At 34.8% G+C, this 17,775-nt stretch overlaps 1 protein-coding gene across 1 annotated transcript; it reads left to right on the top strand.

Moving 5' to 3' along the window:
* The first annotated feature begins 9,771 nt into the window (after positions 1-9,771).
* Positions 9,772-12,807, top strand: CK1 (choline kinase 1). Its single transcript, XM_078959839.1, has 8 exons — positions 9,772-9,911; positions 10,472-10,894; positions 10,980-11,101; positions 11,176-11,371; positions 11,468-11,585; positions 11,747-11,794; positions 12,258-12,358; positions 12,470-12,807. Exons 2-8 carry the CDS (start codon positions 10,538-10,540, stop codon positions 12,629-12,631), a joined length of 1,104 nt encoding a protein of 367 aa, XP_078815965.1. The 5' UTR covers positions 9,772-9,911; positions 10,472-10,537; the 3' UTR covers positions 12,632-12,807.
* The last annotated feature ends 4,968 nt before the right edge of the window (positions 12,808-17,775 follow it).

Below are 17,775 nucleotides of genomic sequence, written 5' to 3'. Positions count from 1 at the left end.
ACGCCAGTTGTTAGGTGAGTTATTCTCACTATATCAACAGGGTCTAAGGCACCAACACGGCCCTTCGGATCGTATTCGGGTTTATTTCATGATATGCTTATTGATTTACATCCTGGTAGTTAGGATGGTGATATGCTATATTAGTGACCGGTTAGGTCAATATCCTGGTAATAGGATGTTGCTATGATTAGTGATCGGTTAGATCGGTTTGACTGTTATGTATGCTAGCGTATGATATGTACGATATGTCTGATATGTGCATATGTTTGTTGATTGGGGGTTGGGTTGAGGCGGACCTGCTTTGTGTTGCAGGCCAACATACTCAGGGCGGTCTTGATATACTGAAGGTCCTGCAAATGGGTTCAGTTAGGCTGAAGGCTCAGGGAGCGGTTCAGATTGGTTGTATGCCCTGCAAGGCGGTCCAGACATGCCGAAGGCTCAGAGAGTGGTCTGGTCAGGATGAAGGCCATTATGCATATTGTTTGCCTATATGTTTATATGATGTGGTTATGACTGTATGGCGTTGGTATTTTGGGGAACTCATTAAGCTCTCAAGCTTACTGTTTCAGTTTATTGTTTCAGGTACATCAAGCGACCGTGGCAAGACAAAGGCATGATCGTATCGCTCTTCACTTTTGTATGACTTTGTTTCTGGGAGACTCTGATATAGACTACTTTGAAAACAAATTTGTAATGACTGTTGGTTTTTTTAAATGTTTTAAAAAGTTTAAAACTGACATGATTTTTATGGGTGTTACATAGATCTAAGTATTGGATGAAAGGGCTTAAGAGATTAAGCACGTAATGGAAAAGTGCCTTTTGGCCGAGTACGTTGGGCGTACCTTTGGGTACGCTGCGCGTACTCGTGACGAGTCCCGTCCCTGGATGGTGAGTACGTCATGCGTACGAGCTTAGTACAATGGGCGTACTTATCCTGAAGTTGACTTTTTGACTTTGACTTATGTTGACCATTGACTTTTTGGCCAAGTTTGTAACAACGTAAATTTCCAAAACAATTTTTCGCATTTTATAAAAACATAATTCATTTATTATTCATAAAAACATCATTGTTTGAAACTCAATTCATACATATATAAATCCTAAGATCTCATAGCATAAAAATCCCGTGTATGTACCGATCAAGCCGGCGCATTTCCGCGATCCTCACTAGTACCTGAAACACATAGCACAAAACACTGTAAGCACAAAGCTTAGTGAGTTCCCCAAAATACCACATATAAAACATATTAGCCACTCGAGGCTATAACTCTGTGGGTCCGTGCACCCAAACTCTTTGAACCCTCAGGTTCTAACTCTGCAAGCATGCACAACATAAATCACATAGAAGAATGCAGTGCAACAAACAATATATATATATATATATATATATATATATATATATATATATATATATATATATAAAACACTGTATCACATAACTCTATTTACCTACTCAAGGTAAAGTATAGTGAGAAGACTCACCTTGGATATCTCAGTAAATCTCTGACTCGGTAACTCTGGTCTAGCCTCTGCCTAATCACATGAAATAAATACTCTAATTAACACAACCCTCAGGGCTAGGCTAATCTCTTCCTCTCAATACATCCACTAGGAAGGGTAAAAGACTATCCTACCATTCTTATGACTCTAAGGTCCAAACATTGACTAACCCTAAAAGTCAACGAAGTCAACGGTCAACCTTGACCAAACTCGTCGTGTGCGCAACTGTGACTCGGCGAGTCCACACATGCTCTTCACTCACCTAGTCCTCATTCGACTCACTGAGTCAACCTCAACTCTGCAAAATCATCACTGATCACAATCTGTGAAATGTCCTGACCCAACTCGCCGATTCCGGCTCCTGACTCGGTGAGTACCATCGTGCCCTCTGTCCTCTAGATTCCCGTGACTCACCGAGTTACTTCCCCAACTCAGTGAGTCACCAACTGTGTGATTATCGGGAAAACCCTCGTCCTACTCGTCGAGTCGGCTAAAGGACTCGGCGAGTTCATGCCATGCTCAAACTGAACTGACATCTTGAGGTCAGATCCGTTCCTCTAAACCATAGATCCAGCTTCCCAAGGCATTATAATCACGTAAATCTAACATCTTGGTGCACATGCAAAGGCTCAAAGGCCTTATTTGAAGATATGGCCTCTAAAATGACACCCTAAGTTCATAACCTCCATTAATACCCATAAAGCTCAAGGGGAAAGGGTCTCTGGACCTCTTTGGGTCCAGATCTACAGCACCAACATGAGAAGGGACCAATTACTCCATATAATCATTCTCTAATGGGGATAAAAATCCCTAACTCTAAGAATTACACCATAAAATGAAGAAGGGGTCGAATGAATACCTCAAAATGAAGTCTCTGAGCTCTGGAATCACTGGATTAGCACCCTCTCCAGCTTCCTCTTGTCTTGGTCCTCTTCTATTTGCAAAAACACCAACAAAGATCAAGAAATGGCTTCTTTCCTCTCACAAACGCTCTAGCTCACTTAGGGTTTCTCTCTGGGGTCTGGTAGCTGCAAATGATGGCCATAAGGCCCTTTAAATAGGCCCCAAACCCGAGGACTTAGGGTTTCATTAAACAGCGCGGACTCGCCGAGTCCAGCCATCCACCCGGATAATGATTCGCGTCTCTACTCGGCGAGTCTACGCATCAACTCGCCGAGTCCTTCCACAAAACTTGAAATTCAAAAGAATAAATATAATACCTGAAATTCCGGATGTTACAAAGTTTGAACTTCGGTCGAACTTGAGGGTTTTAGGTTATTAATTAAGATTTCATATGGTTCTTGTGTTAGTGGATTTGCGGGTACAAGCAGTGTAGGAAAGGGATTGTATCGTAGTGTTTTAAAGTTCTTCATTTCAGGCGAGTCTTCTCTCGGTGCTCATGAGTCGAAGGCACCAATGCCGACTCACTAAATTGTGTATGTAGGATGTTTAGCTGTTTTTGTGACTCTTGTATGTTTGTATGAGCATGTGTGGTAGAATAGTGTTATATGTGATAACCAACTGGGTCTAGCTGTTATTATTGTGTTTTGTTGTTTATGTGTGATTGAGAGTAGTGATAGTCTCCAGGGTTGATGATAACCCACCGAACGTGTTGTTAGTCCATTGAGACTGTTGATAGTCTCCATGGTTGCTGATAACCCACCGGGTATGTTGTTAGCTCATTGAGATTGCTGATAGTCTCTGTGACAACCCAAAATTTCCACTTGTACGAACATTATCTATTCAATAGAAGCTAGTCCAGTTTCAGTGAGTTTCAGACTTTTCCGTATAAGTTTGTGTACATTAGGGTTTACGTTTAAGGAGATATCAGGAGAGTGGATACTCCTGGGTTTGTGAAATTTGAACATTCCAAGTTTCATAATGTTATAGTCCAACTTCCGGAATAAAAATATTTTCTGTCAAAATATTTCAGGACTATAAATAGATTTCTAAATTTAATTAATTCATTATTCACAATTCCAACTAGAGAAAAGCCATTTTTGTTATATGCTTTATAACATTGTTTACATGTCTAAAATACAAGATCCGGGAGCTTACGGCCCAAGAACGTTCTTGGGGTGTAAACTCCAAAACGAAGCCTAAAAGCTTCCTAGTCCCGATTCCTTGTTAGACAACTAGTTTAGGACTTATTGTAGGATCTTTTGAGGCTAGAAATCATCCAAGATCATAAGGCTTTTGGAGTTTATGGCCCAAGAGTTCTTGGACCGTAAACACCATTTCCAAGGGCCAAAGTGAGCCCTAAATCACCCCTAAGGCTTAAGGCATTTACCCTCTAATGCTTGTAGCTAATTTGGACACCAAAACACTTCAAAATCATAAAGTTTTAGGAGTTTACGGCCAAGAAATGCTCTTGGGCCGTAAACCCCTTTTTCAAGGGCTAAGAGTGCCCTAAACACCCTTAAGGCTTTAAGACAATTATTGTGACATCCCCAAAATCTCGGCCAGAAAAGACCGGTTTTCATTTATGCTTTTAAAATAGATTCAGAGTAAATCCTTTTGATTTGAAAGAGTTGCGGAATTTGTTCCCAAAAACAAAACATGATAAGACAATGTTTACCAAAGCATTTCATAAAAGAAATGTATTTTTCATTATATAATCAAAACTCGGGGTGTCATGTTCCGATATAGACCAACAAGCATAAACGATAACATTACAAGTCATTCAACAAATATATACATATACAGACTTGTAAACAAAACAACTTGATGGTTCATCCATCTTACGCCCTTGCGCCACTTCCTGTAATACAAATAAAACTGAGTGGGTCAGGCTTGGGAGCCTGGTGAGCATATAGGGTTTTCAACCCACAATAAATAATTAAATTAATTATTATCAACCAACAATAACCCAGTTACCCATTCCCGTTATTCTCACTTTACGTCCCTAAAATAACTAACACAAGGGACCTAATCTAAGAATATTTTCATCGGTGACAACACATGCTGCGGGGTTTCCTCAGCAATATAAGTCAAATAAGGCAACCATGAGGGGGATGGAATACAGCGAATGAACACCCAAGTTCATTAACACCTACAAGTTATGAGCCTGCTAGCGTTCCACAGGACTATCTAGAAAAGTCCGTGGTCGTCATCTAAATTCCGCTAGATGACTGAATCAAAACAACAACGAGGCCTCTCATCTGTTTATTACACACCAACTATCTACCCATGTTCTACCCAACATATTAGTAGATAAAAACATACATTTTTATACATATTTTCAAAACCTGTATAGCATGCTTGATCAATACATTTTCCATATAACAGATGAGGCACACACACATAACACGTATTTCATATAGAAATAATCATATCTGTAAGATAGAAGAAGGTGAATATACATTCACACATATAACAACAAAATATACACATAACACATATCTCGTATAAAATACTTTATAGTTATACGTTAGGAGAAAGTAACAACGCATTCACACGTATAAACGACAATAAACTTAATACCCTCAAACCATACTTGTATTATTATTGCGTTTATGAAAGGTAGTATACACTCACTTGATCAGAAGATGATCGGACAGCACTATGGCTTGCAGAAGTCGTAATCCTCAGCAGATCTGGAAGATCTCTACGAAAATCGAACTTCTCGCAGGCAGAGCTTCGGCTCGGAAACCGCACTTCTCGGGATCTTCGGGATCTCGGGACTCGCTTTGGGACTCGGGAATATTACCGGGGCTTTGGGATGGCTTCGGGGGTAAAAACGCAGAGCTTCGGCACAAAAACGAGAGGAAATTAGCAATGGAACCCGGAACCCTCGCATCCTATTTATAGGAGGCTGGAAGCTCCTCGTACGCGGGGCGTACTGGTCCGAGAAACGTCATCGCTTACGTCATCCGAAGCCACTTGCTGCGATGTCGACACTTTCGGAGTACGCGGGGCGTACTCACTTACGCGGCGCGTAAGTCGGATAAGATCTGTGACTCGCCTTCGGATAATGCTTCCGAATTTTGATTTAAAAATAAATACAAATTAATTAATAAACTTCGGAAATTCATATCTTCTTCATACGAACTCCGTTTTTGACGTTCTTTATATCCACGGAAAGGTGAGACTACGATCTACAACTTTCGTTTAGACTCCGTCGGCTAATTTTGAATTTATTTTTATTATTTATTTTTAATAAGCCGGGACAGAAAATTTCGTTATAAATTCATAACTTCTTCGTTTGACGTCTGTTCTCGCCTAACTTTTTATCGCTTTGATACTAACAACGAGATCTTCGATTCTCGTTTAGATCACTAAGGCTAAATATCGCTCTAACGTAAATTTCACTTTTTACGTTAATCAGCGGTGCCGGTTTTGTCGCGAAACTTCGACAGGTCATAACTTCCTCGTTATAACTCGGATTTCGGCATTCTTTATATCTTCGGAAACCTTGTTTCAACTACTACAACATTATCTAAAGATATCAAGTTTATTTTACACTTAAATTTTGACGCTTATTTTTATTTTTAATTAGTCAAACCACATAATTAAGCAATTAAGCACAAAACACATAATACTCAAATAATACAATCTTCTTATTTCAAAACGGGTTACAAAGGTTAACCTAGACGATTACATTGATAAAAATGGCAAGCCCAAAAACACAGGCGTTACAATTACCCTTTAATGCTTAGGACTTGAATGGGGAGTAAATTACATCAAAATCATCCCTTAAAGGGAGTTTACGGCCAAGGAACATCTCTTGGGCCGTAAACTCCAAGTAAAGGCACAAATGTGTGCCTAATGTCCCCTTTAGCCTTAAACAAAAACATAGAAGCTATCCTACATGTACAAGTGACTTAAAAGAATTAAAACCAACACCCCATAGGAGTTTACGGCCGTACACTCTAGGGGATATGGTCCTTTGGACGTAAACTCCCCAAAGGAGCATTCTAAGGCCTTAAACTACTTCAAGGATTATTCCAACAAAGCTAGGCTTATTCTAGGATCAATATAGCACTTCAAAACACCCAAAACCACCAAGTGAGGAGTTCACGGCCGTAAACTCATGGGTTCACGGCCGTAAACTCCAAAGGTGGGGTTTTGTTGGGTGGTAAGCTCATATACAAGGTCATTGGTGCATTAAACCCCTTTTGCCTTGTCCTGTATCGTCTAAGATGCAACCATTAGGACCTATAACACTTATACAAAGTGTTTACATGTTCCTAAGTGTCTCAACTTATTTCATTAAGTTATTAATTGGCTAATTAGTTATATATATGTTCATTATATGATAACTAGGCTCGAGCGTGTGAACAAGTCTCCGTTTGCCACCTAGCACGGTACCCGATACATCAATCCAATCTACTCACTACAAGTGAGTTCATACCCCTTTAATCAACCTTTGAAATGCTTTTAAATGTTTTAAATACTTTATGGGGGGGGGGGGATACAAGTTAAACACTTACAATTATTACATCAATCACACGTGATTACATTAATCACATGTGATTAATAACTAGAAAACCAATGATTTTATCATTGTTCAAACTGTTTATCAAACTGTTTCACTTCAAAATGTTTTACAAACTCTTTTCACTTATCAAATGCTTTTATTAAACTTTGTTTTACTTCTATTAAATTGCATGCCCATATATGTATAGATATATAAGTAATGTTTAAAGGGCTTAGGAAGGCCATCCGCCCTATTTCCTTTTCCTCGATTTGGATGTGGTCTGGTGGGATTTCGGGTGACCATCCGAGGGTCGTTTCAATATTAGTTATATATCATATATACATGTATAGACATAAAAGTACTTCCATATTCATACTTATCTGTACATCAATAATTAGTTACCATCGGGGTAACACAGAACATATACAACTATACTAGAAACAGAACATATACAACTATACTAGAAACAGAACATATACAACTATACTAGAAACAGAACATATACAACTATACTAGAAACAGGACATATACAACTATACTAGAAACATAACATATACAACTATACTAGAACGAGAACATTACATATACATGAACACGTTAACAATTGTGATCCACTGTGTCGGAGCATGCCTTAAATGTCATGGCCCGAGTTGTAGCCAGAATTCTCTTGGAGGGAGAGCGTGAGTTTGCGTATAGATTTATACTGGATTGACTATCCTACACCTTGCTGCTAGCTACAGCCGGACCTGCAGGTCTGCGGGTGCCAAACGTCATTCCGTTATTACGACCATTCATTATGTCGTTGTTACCAGTCGATAGCATGGTGCAATATATCACATTATACCTTAATATAAATATGGTTTAAGGTAGTTAGTACAACAGTAGTTCCTATGTACAGAACACGCTTGTATTAAAATTATATATTTAATGCAATGGATGATGTTGTTTGCTTATTTACATTTACTGTGTTGTGATACTCTACATGACGTCCTCCGCCCCAGAACGTTTCCGCCGTTCTTGGTTTTGGGTTTGACAGTCTCCAGGGTTGCTGATAACCCACCGGGAGTGCTGTTAGCCCACTGCGACTGCTGATAGTCTCCAAGGATCTGATAACCCACCCGGCGTGCTGTTAGCCCACTAAGACTGCTGATAGTCTCCAGGGATCTGATAACCCACCGGGCGTGCTGTTAGCCTACTGAGACTGTTGATAGTCCCCGTGGTTGCTGATAACACATACCTGTTTATTTGTGTTGTGTTGTGTGTGGTATTTGGGAACTCCGTAAGCTTTGTGTTTACGATTTGTGGTTTGCATGTTTTAGGTTTTCTTATATTAAAGGAGGGGCACGTCTCGATTGCATCGCATCAATGGGGGCATGTGTACTTAATAAGTTTTAATGATACTCTGATAAATGCTTTAAGATCTTGCAATTGTGATTTTAATAAATACTTAAAGTTTTAATTGAAAATTTTGGGTTGAATTTCGGAACGTTATATCTAAATGTCATAACTTTATTATGTATGAGCTGTTAGATTTCTTGTGAGAAGCTCCACAACATTTAGCTTAAGAAAATAAAATATATCAAACACAAAATATATAAATGAGTTTTGATTTTTCATGCATATTTTTTCTCATGTTTTGTCACTTTACATAAGAAAATATTAAGCATGTGGTGTCCCTGGACACTAAAAAATGTTTTATGCCCAACACTAATATCGAAATATACTTTAATGTCTCGCATGATATTTACTAAAAAAATACATTCAATGCATGGGCTTTAAAAAAGACAATGTATTTGTTTCATTTAGATAAAAAAAAAAAAAAAGTCACTTCTAGAGTTTCAAAACTAATTAGAATAGTTTATGTCCTTTTACATATAATTGGAATAGTTTGCTTGAGTAAAGATATTTCTATATTTGTGTATGAATTTTTTATACGAATAGTTTTATGTATAAGTTATAAGAATTCGGCAAAAGTCCAAAAAAGTGGATCACCACTAAAAAGGTAAAAACTATCCGAATGTTGGAACTTTTCGAGTGTAAAAGTAAATTCATTTAATTTGAGATAAGAGAAGAGACAAAAAAAAAAAAAAAAAAAAAAAAAAAAAAAAAGCTGATAAACACTGTTTTTAAGATAAGTAGATAACTGTCTTGATTTATATCTAGAATAATTTAAACACTTGATGAATTTTTTCGAATATACATAATACCTACAATAATTTTGAGGATATAATATTAAACATATAATCATAGTTTTTTTTTTTTTTTTTTTTTTTTTTTTTTTTTAAGTATAGAATATAGATCACATAATGAAAAAAGGGAAATACAAAAGAACCCTTATGCTTAGGTAATTACACCTTTAGTCATTTTCTTTTCGCAATCATCCATTAGAAACAAAAATTTACACAATTATATAACTAGAAACATATCCGTAGTTTATGAATAGAAGAGGGACCATTCTTGAAAATTCACACTAGAAAGATTTGTTACACAATATGGTCAGTTTTTTCCGTTTAAACTTCGTAACAAATGGCAGGTAGTCAATGCCACGTGGCATACAACTATTGGTCCACTGCATTTATACGCGGTTCACTGCGCGTTTACGCTTCCCAAAGTTTCATTCCCCCACCAAGCATTTATTATTCAAAAAATAAATTCAATTTTTTTTTGTTAAATCATCATCAAGAATCTTTCTTCCTACTTCTCACAAAATTAGCGATAGATATAGAAGAAAATAAAGCAGATTCTTGGTCAATTGGGTCGCAATCATAAAAAATATAATTCAATAATCAAACTATTTTTTGTTGAAACGAAAAGCCGTAGATAGAATCTGCTATCTTTTTTCTATATATACGACTTGCTCTGCGATATAATTGATCACGAAATTGGTTAAATCTGTTTTGGGGGTTTTCATTTTTTGAAGTTTTGTAATCGTTCAAACAAAAAGGTTCAATTCTCTGGACAATCAATCCGATTTTGGATAATCTCATCTGGGGTTAGTTTCTTTGATCCATTTCCTTAATTATTGTATATGGGTTTCCAATTTCTTTGGGTTTTAAGATCTTTATGCGAATTGCGTTTCCTTTGAAGGTTTTCGTAAATGCTCTGTTTACATGTATACCACTTCTCTTCGTTTCGAAATTTTGATTCTAGAGAATAAACCTGTCACTCTTTGTAATCGAATTTGATACTGATTTAGGTTATAATGCAGGATCGATATTATCGCTAATAATTAGAAAGTTTATGTTGCTTTTAGAGTTAAAAGCTTGGTCTATTTGATCTCAAAAGTCAAATTTTGTATGTGTTTGTGCTTCAATTAGTTTCGAAACACAACTCCATCTAAAAGATTTACGAGTGAAATCTTGAGGTTTATCCCTCTAATTAAGTTAGGTTTCTTTGGTCTTCTAATTCAATCGCGGAAATATGTAACTCTGTTAACTAGAATTTTCCATTAATGTGGGAATCTTGAACAGTTTCTTGACTTATGATGATTATGTTACTGTAATTGTTGATCAAGACAACATCGATGGGGTCTAATTCACTTCATTTTTTCAGCCAATAATCTCGAAAGAAAGAAGAAACATTACTCTCGATTGCATTCCAACATTCTGATTCATCCAAATGGCCGTGAAAGTGAAGATCAATGGATTCATCGAGGGCACACAATCCGAAGAGCTGATGAAACTACTTTTATCACTCGCTTCAAATTGGGGAGATGTTTTCGATACAGACAATTTGAAAGTCAAACATCTAAGTGGCGCCATGACTAATGTGGTTTATCGGATCACATGGCCACAAAACACCGCCGGAAATGATGATCGGACAGTCTTGGTTCGGGTCTACGGTGAAGGATCCGACATTTTCTTTGATCGGGAAGAAGAAATCCGTACTTTTGAATCGATCTCGACCCATGGGTATGGCCCACGTCTTCTTGGCCAGTTTCCAGAAGGTCGAGTAGAGGAATTCATCCATGCTAAGGTATACACAAAGTTTTAGGGCTAATTTTTAGGGCATTTTCGTCTTTTCACATTGATAAAACCCAAGTTCTTCTTCATGGTTTCAGACGCTATCAGCTTCTGATCTTCGTGATCCCGAGATTTCAAATCTTATTGCAGTCAAAATGAAGGAATTTCACCAACTGGATATTTCTGGATCCAAGATTCCTCTTCTATGGCCAAGAATGCGGTAATTTTTTTTTTCTTTTGCTAAAATAGATCATAAAATTACAATCATTTCGTAATTTATTGTTTTGTATTCAGAAAGTGGTTGATCAAGGCTAAGAGCATGTGTTCTCAAGAAGAAGCTAAAGAGTTTCAACTTGATACACTTGAACATGAAATTGACACATTAGAAAAGGAATTGTCAAAAAGTCACCAACATGTTGCTTTTTGTCACAACGATTTGCAATATGGGAATGTTATGATCAACGAAGAGACAAAATCCATCACCCTGATTGTGAGTTCATTTATGTTCTGTTTTGGTTCTTGATTGATGGGTAAAAATGTCTTTTTGTGTTGGATAACATATTGAAATGAATTTAATTTTCAACAGGATTATGAGTATGCAAGCTACAACCCTGTAGCTTATGATCTTGCGAATCATTTCTGTGAATGGGCTGCAAATTATCACACTGATACACCTCATGTTTTGGATTATAACATGTACCCTGGTAAAGTTTTCTATTTTTTTTTTTTTTTAATGCAAAATGTCGAACTAAAAGTTTGCTATTTGTTTCAATTGGCATCGTTTCAACGTATAAAATCATTTTAAACAATAATAATTACTAAATCGTTGATTCATTACTAATTACTAAATTATGCGCTCATGTAGATTTTGAGGAGCGAAGAAGATTTTTGCAGTCATATCTCAGTTCCACAGGTTAGCGGAAGTTTTTATGAATTATTCATTGATTCTTTTTAAGATCAAAATAATTTGGTATCTACAATATTTGATTTGGTCAAAGTTGCATAAGTCAAAGGTCAATTAGCTTTAGATCGAAGCATTTGGGAGTCGTTATTTTATATACGAATTTATTGTTCATGTCGTTAAACTTTGAAACAATCTTTGCATCATATTTTGAAGTCAAACATCCTTATCTACAACTAACACAAAAGTCTACTTCTTGGAATTGACACAAATTGATATTTAATTGATTGATCTGTTTTTGTAGCATTCTATTTTTATTTTTACTATTACAACACTCTACTTTGAAGTATAGTACTATAAATTGGTTATTATATTAATAACGAATAAATTAAAATTATTCCGTATTTAGTAACATAAATAATTGCTAATTCTTGAATTAAAATAACAAATTAATCTTGTTCATTTGTGCTTCCAGAAAATCAACCGAGTGATGCTGAAGTAGATGAGCTTATTGCTGACGTGGAAAAATACACTCTTCCAAATCATATTTTCTGGGGATTATGGGGAATAATATCAGTATGCATCACTTCGACCTTTTTTTTTTTTTTTTTCTATTTAGTTTTTTGTATATTATTATTCGTTTCTGTTTGAAGATTTGCTCTAATTTTCTTTTTTCTTTTTGAGCAGGCTCATGTGACTAAGATTGATTTTGATTACAAAGAGTATGCGAGGCAGAGGTTTAGACAGTATTGGTTGAGGAAGCCCGAACTTCTGAAGGGCAAAATGGTAATTTCTCATGAGGATTCCAAGAATGAGAAAGAAAATGGTGCTGATAGCCTTGTTACATGAAGTGTTGTTGGTGAAAGTAGTTATAAAAGTTGTATGTAGAAGATGAATAATATAGAATACATCTGGCATAAAGTCAACGCTGTCTAGAATATATGAAAAGAATGTGTCTCAATTCTCATTGTATACATTTTGTAGTGAACTCATTGTGCAACGGGAAAAAGGAATGTTTTTCATCACTTCTTTGTCTTCTTTACTTTGATATATGGATTTATAATGCAAGAAGAATTTGTCTCGTTGTTTTGCATTTCTTTTTGTATGATAGTGGTTTTTGCATTCTTGTAAAAGCCTAAACATCATATATATACTGTGATTTACGTGAATATCGTGTGTGTGTGGGACCAGTTAGTGGGGGCATAAAAATGAGTATCTCCATTTTGTATGGTAATGATCAATGCGTTACTTTTGGAACAATCGTTATTTTCAAAGCATTTTTTATGATGATGACTACTGCTCATTATTATAAACATGTTCAATGGTTTAGGAAGAAAGAATATGAAAAATGATTAAAATTGCAAATCAATCATGTGCCAAAAATAACCAAAGAGCCTACAAGAGTTATCGATTACTAGCTATAAATATTCCGATACATAATAACTCCTATTCTTGATTGATATCTAACCATTTAAGTGGGGGCAATTGTCCCTTCTCCCTAGTTAGCTTTGGCTCTTACATAACTCAATTTATATCTCCTAAACCACACTTCCATTTGATAGCTAGAGACTTATGTCGATAGATTAAAAGATTTTGAATTGTTTAGAAAAGAAACATGAAATAAGATTCATTGTTTTTCAATGCAAAAAAAGGTTGGAATTTGAAAGGATTACAACTATTATGGTGAAGGGGAAAGTTGACCTTCCTTTGGTATAGATGCTTTCACATATCAATGTTTCAATTTGGAAAGTGACAACTTCATAGATGGCTCATTCATTATTCTCTTTATCAAGTACCTCCAACACCACTAGGCGATGCCATATGATGGCTACCAACAACACCACCACATGATGCCATGTGTCAGCGTTTCTTATTAAACCATGTCACACCGAGGGATGCTAGATAAGGATAGACAAGGGATGTGTCAAATTGTTAGGGTGCAAATGTCAGGTTTGATATCATGTAAATATATGTGGAGTTTCATATTAACTTTCTGAAAGAGCTCTTGTGAAGAGAAAAAAAACTTCAACATATATAAATATTTATTGGACCATGTCATACTGATATAGGATACATTAACACAAATATCACATATATGTTTATGCTATACAGTTTTGCAAATCGATGGTTCAATATGAATGAGATAAGGAGATGAAGATCACATATATGCTACTGCTAATCTTGGTTTGATTTTGTTAATCTTGCTTCGCACACCTAAAGTTCATGGGGTTATAGTAAGAAATATTAGGGACTTTGAATATCTAAAAAAAGGCAAAATGGCCACATACTTATATTTTTTTAAGAATGAAATAAATATAATATGAAGCTAATAAAAATCTTACAAATTGCATGTTACATATTTTACTAATATAAGCAAAGAATATAAACACATTACTATTATGATGAACAAAGTATCAGTTGTATAGTATGTTAACACACGAACATCAAACGTTCTCGAAAAAAATCAAACCACTATTTATAAAAAAATATATATTTTTATTAATAACTGGATACAAAAGTTATGTGAAAATCATAGGAGGGAATGGTTTTATACGAAACACAATCAATTTGAAAAATACAAAAGTCTTAGAAACGAATATTAAAGTATATTTACCAAATTAGAAATGAGATAAAATATTGTTACTATTTAGTATTTACTTTAATTAATGGAAGAGTAAAATGCTTCTTAGTTAAGTATAAAAAGGTGAAAATGAACCTTGTTTATGCATTATCAGCAGCCAATAAAGGGTAAGAGTTGGCCCACCCACAAAAAATTAAGTTTACATATATATTGTATCTACAATATATATTTTTGTTAAACGAAAGGAATTAAGGTTAAACAATTTTGTCACTTGTTCATATTTTGTATATTATTTGACTTACCCTAAAACAAAATACCGGCTACGCCACTGTTATCAATAATAAGTTCTTAAATTTTAGAGACGGCCGAAAATAATAAATTACTTACATTTTTTTATTAATATAAACAATATATTTATATTTATTTACATATCATAGAAACATTCTTGTAGTTTTTATAATAATATGTAATCAATAATAACAATCTAGATATATTTCTTTACTCATAAAATTATTATCCATATAGCAGGTAGCATACAAAAATGATTAATCAATAATAGCCATTTGACCTTTCAATGAAGCATCTGAATAAGTCCCTTGTTTTAAACAATTTTTTCCAGGCATGAAATTTTTTAAACAAGCTTTGCATGATATGTTGATGTCAAACAGTCAAAGTGTCAAACATCCTTATCTAGAAGTAGCAAAAAGTCAACTTCTTATAATTGACCGAGAACGTATAATAGGGATGAATAATAAATAGTAGCGTATCTTATTTGTTTTGCATATTGTAACCATTTATTTTTATATTTTTATTATGATTTCTGAAAAATTATCTAGTTATAATAATATTATTGAGATACAAAACAATTTTTAATGTTATATTTGGGTAAGATTTTTAAAGTCTAATGTCTTAATAAAATATTAAAAACAAAATGTTATAGTTTTGTGGATTATTAAGATGTTGCTATTGAATTAACATCTCATGTATTATACATGTCATCACCTTAAGAGCTATAAATATGATTTTTTTTAAAATTAGTTTCGTCATTAAAAAACATATGGCGTAGCTTGTTGTCCATTTATCCGTTATGTTTTTCTTTTTAGTTAATATAGAAAAACTTTATTAATTTTCAATGTATATTCAAAACTCTACCATCATTGTTTTTTACAAGGGTGATGTAAATTTGATATATGTCAAATTTCTAAAAACTAAAATTAAAATAAATTATGAGCTAATAGAACAAAATTGCCTCCGATATTTAGGCAGACCGTTTATGGTTGTTTGTTAGGACCTTTGACCCGATGAAAGCTTTCATGCATACGAGGTAGGCTTTGTAATTTGCAACATATCAAACGTTTATCCTGAGTATCAACGTTACTTTTATCGTTATCTTATTTACCTATAAAAAACTATTAAGACTCGACGGAGTGGACATCGATAATATTCGGCACAGTTCGGTGAACACCAGGCCTTGTCTTCGGCGAGCTCGGCGAGGCAACTCGGTAGATATCTACCGATGAGAGAGAAGGAAACTAACCAATATTCTCTCTCTTTTTTTTTTTTTCTTTTCTTTACGATTAAATCCAATTTCTTATTTCCAAAAAATAATTTATTTTCAAAAAATACCCTTTTTTCAAAATATAACCATTTTTTTTTTCAAAATTTCAAATTTTAAACACTAGATTTTTCACTATAAATAAAAATATCAATATTTATTCTTCACTACATTCAAAAGTTTTCCATTCTACTCTCTTAACTTTTTTATTTTCTATCTTCTTCAAAACCCCCCTCACTTAAAATGGTTCGTGTTTGGTCACCTGAATAAGAGATATTACCAACTCGTTTATGGGTTGATGTAAAAAAAGTTTAACATCCCAAAAATCAAGGTAAAATTATTCATTTTTGAAACTAATCGAAAACAATAAGTGCTTACAAAACATTGTTTTCAAAAGTCATAAACATGAATCAAAGTATCTCAAAATCATAACCTTATGAAAATCCAAGATGATGTGCACGATCAAGTCTTCGCCTTGCTCTTGTCCTCAAAAGTACTTGAAACCATAAATTCAACCTGTAAGTCAAAGCTTAATTAGTTCTTCCAAAGTATTGTTGGATTAGATGTCTAAGTCAATACCTAAATTGGTATGTACTTGAATTAAAAGCAGAACCCTTTTGTGTTGCCCTCAAACCTAGTAATTGATGGAATGATTTTTTGGAGAGAGAGGTTAATTTATTGGTTTATTATAAGATTAATTAATAGCAATAAATAATTTATTAATATATTATGATGTTAATATATTAAAGAGAAATAGTATTATTTAATTAATAATTAATCAAAAATTAATGGGGATTAATTTTGGAATTAATTAGATTAATTAAAAATATAGGGACTAAATGTGACAATGTTTAAAAGTTGAGCATTGAGGAATTTCATAACCTTCCCATAAGGTGGATGGATTTGGAGGAGGTTCCTAGGGATTTTTAGAAATCTTAAGGAGCAAGAAAATGGATAAGAGTTATCCAAGGAAACATGTCTTATTCTAGGCTTCTTACTCACTTATATAAACCCCTTATGTGATTCGTATTTTCAGCTATCCACTCTAAGAGCCTTAAAGCCGAAAATTCCTTACCCCTCCTCTTTCCTTTATAGTCTTATATTGCTAGGGTTTAGGTACAAACCATTAGAGGCACGAGATTTCTGGTGCTTGCTTTCTAAAACTTGATTAAGAAGGAATTCTTGATTATTTACTACAATAATCAAAAGGTATGTAAACCCTAAAACCCTTTATGAATTTCAAAAATAGTAGAGTACTCCTAGGATTCTTGATGTTAAAATGTTTGTTGCAAATCAATAGTGAAAACTTAGATCCAATAGGTTGCATGTAAACTTAGGGTCAAAATTTTTTTTGCCACATATTTTTTTTTGTAACCTATAAAACCTATCAGTTGTAACACCCAAAAACCTGGTACGTCTTGAAACCCTCAAGATCTTACTTATGAGCATAATTGGTCCCTCGAGTACGCTGGGCGTACCTATGAGTACGCTTAGTGTACTCTACATGATTGATCGCAGATGAGCCTCACGTACGCTGGGCGTACGTGAGGGTACGTCAGGCATACGCGTCAGAGAGTCAAAACCCTAATTGTCAGTCATGAGACCTATTTAAGCAACCTTAAGTCCCTTGGACTTAGCCCTAGAGAGCCTCCACTACCTTAGAACGCCCATATACTCCAGAGATCTTGTATGAGACCATTTTGAGCTTAGAGAAGTGCTTTGTAACTCTTTTAATGTCCATTCCAAGAAGAAGAGGTGGGTTTACAAGCTTGGAACGAGTTGGTACTTCAAGATCCTGCATCTTAGTCATCTTACAAAGCTTCTGGAGGTATAAAGCTTGCACCTTTCCATCTTAAT

Source organism: Lactuca saligna, chromosome 6 (assembly GCF_052625555.1).
Source record: "Lactuca saligna cultivar CGN05327 chromosome 6, ASM5262555v1, whole genome shotgun sequence".
NCBI lineage: Eukaryota > Viridiplantae > Streptophyta > Magnoliopsida > Asterales > Asteraceae > Lactuca > Lactuca saligna.
The sequence above is the reverse complement of the archived record's forward strand: the minus strand, read 5'-3'. Positions and strand labels throughout refer to the sequence as shown.

Bases quoted from the DNA above. Each gene is read 5' to 3' on its own strand.
- CK1 (XM_078959839.1), top strand. From the start codon at position 10,538: ATGGCCGTGAAAGTGAAGATCAATGGATTCATCGAGGGCACACAATCC. The intron at 11,586-11,746 runs GTAAAGTTTTCT...GCGCTCATGTAG, and splicing joins GGATTATAACATGTACCCTG to ATTTTGAGGAGCGAAGAAGA. The intron at 11,795-12,257 runs GTTAGCGGAAGT...TTGTGCTTCCAG, and splicing joins GTCATATCTCAGTTCCACAG to AAAATCAACCGAGTGATGCT.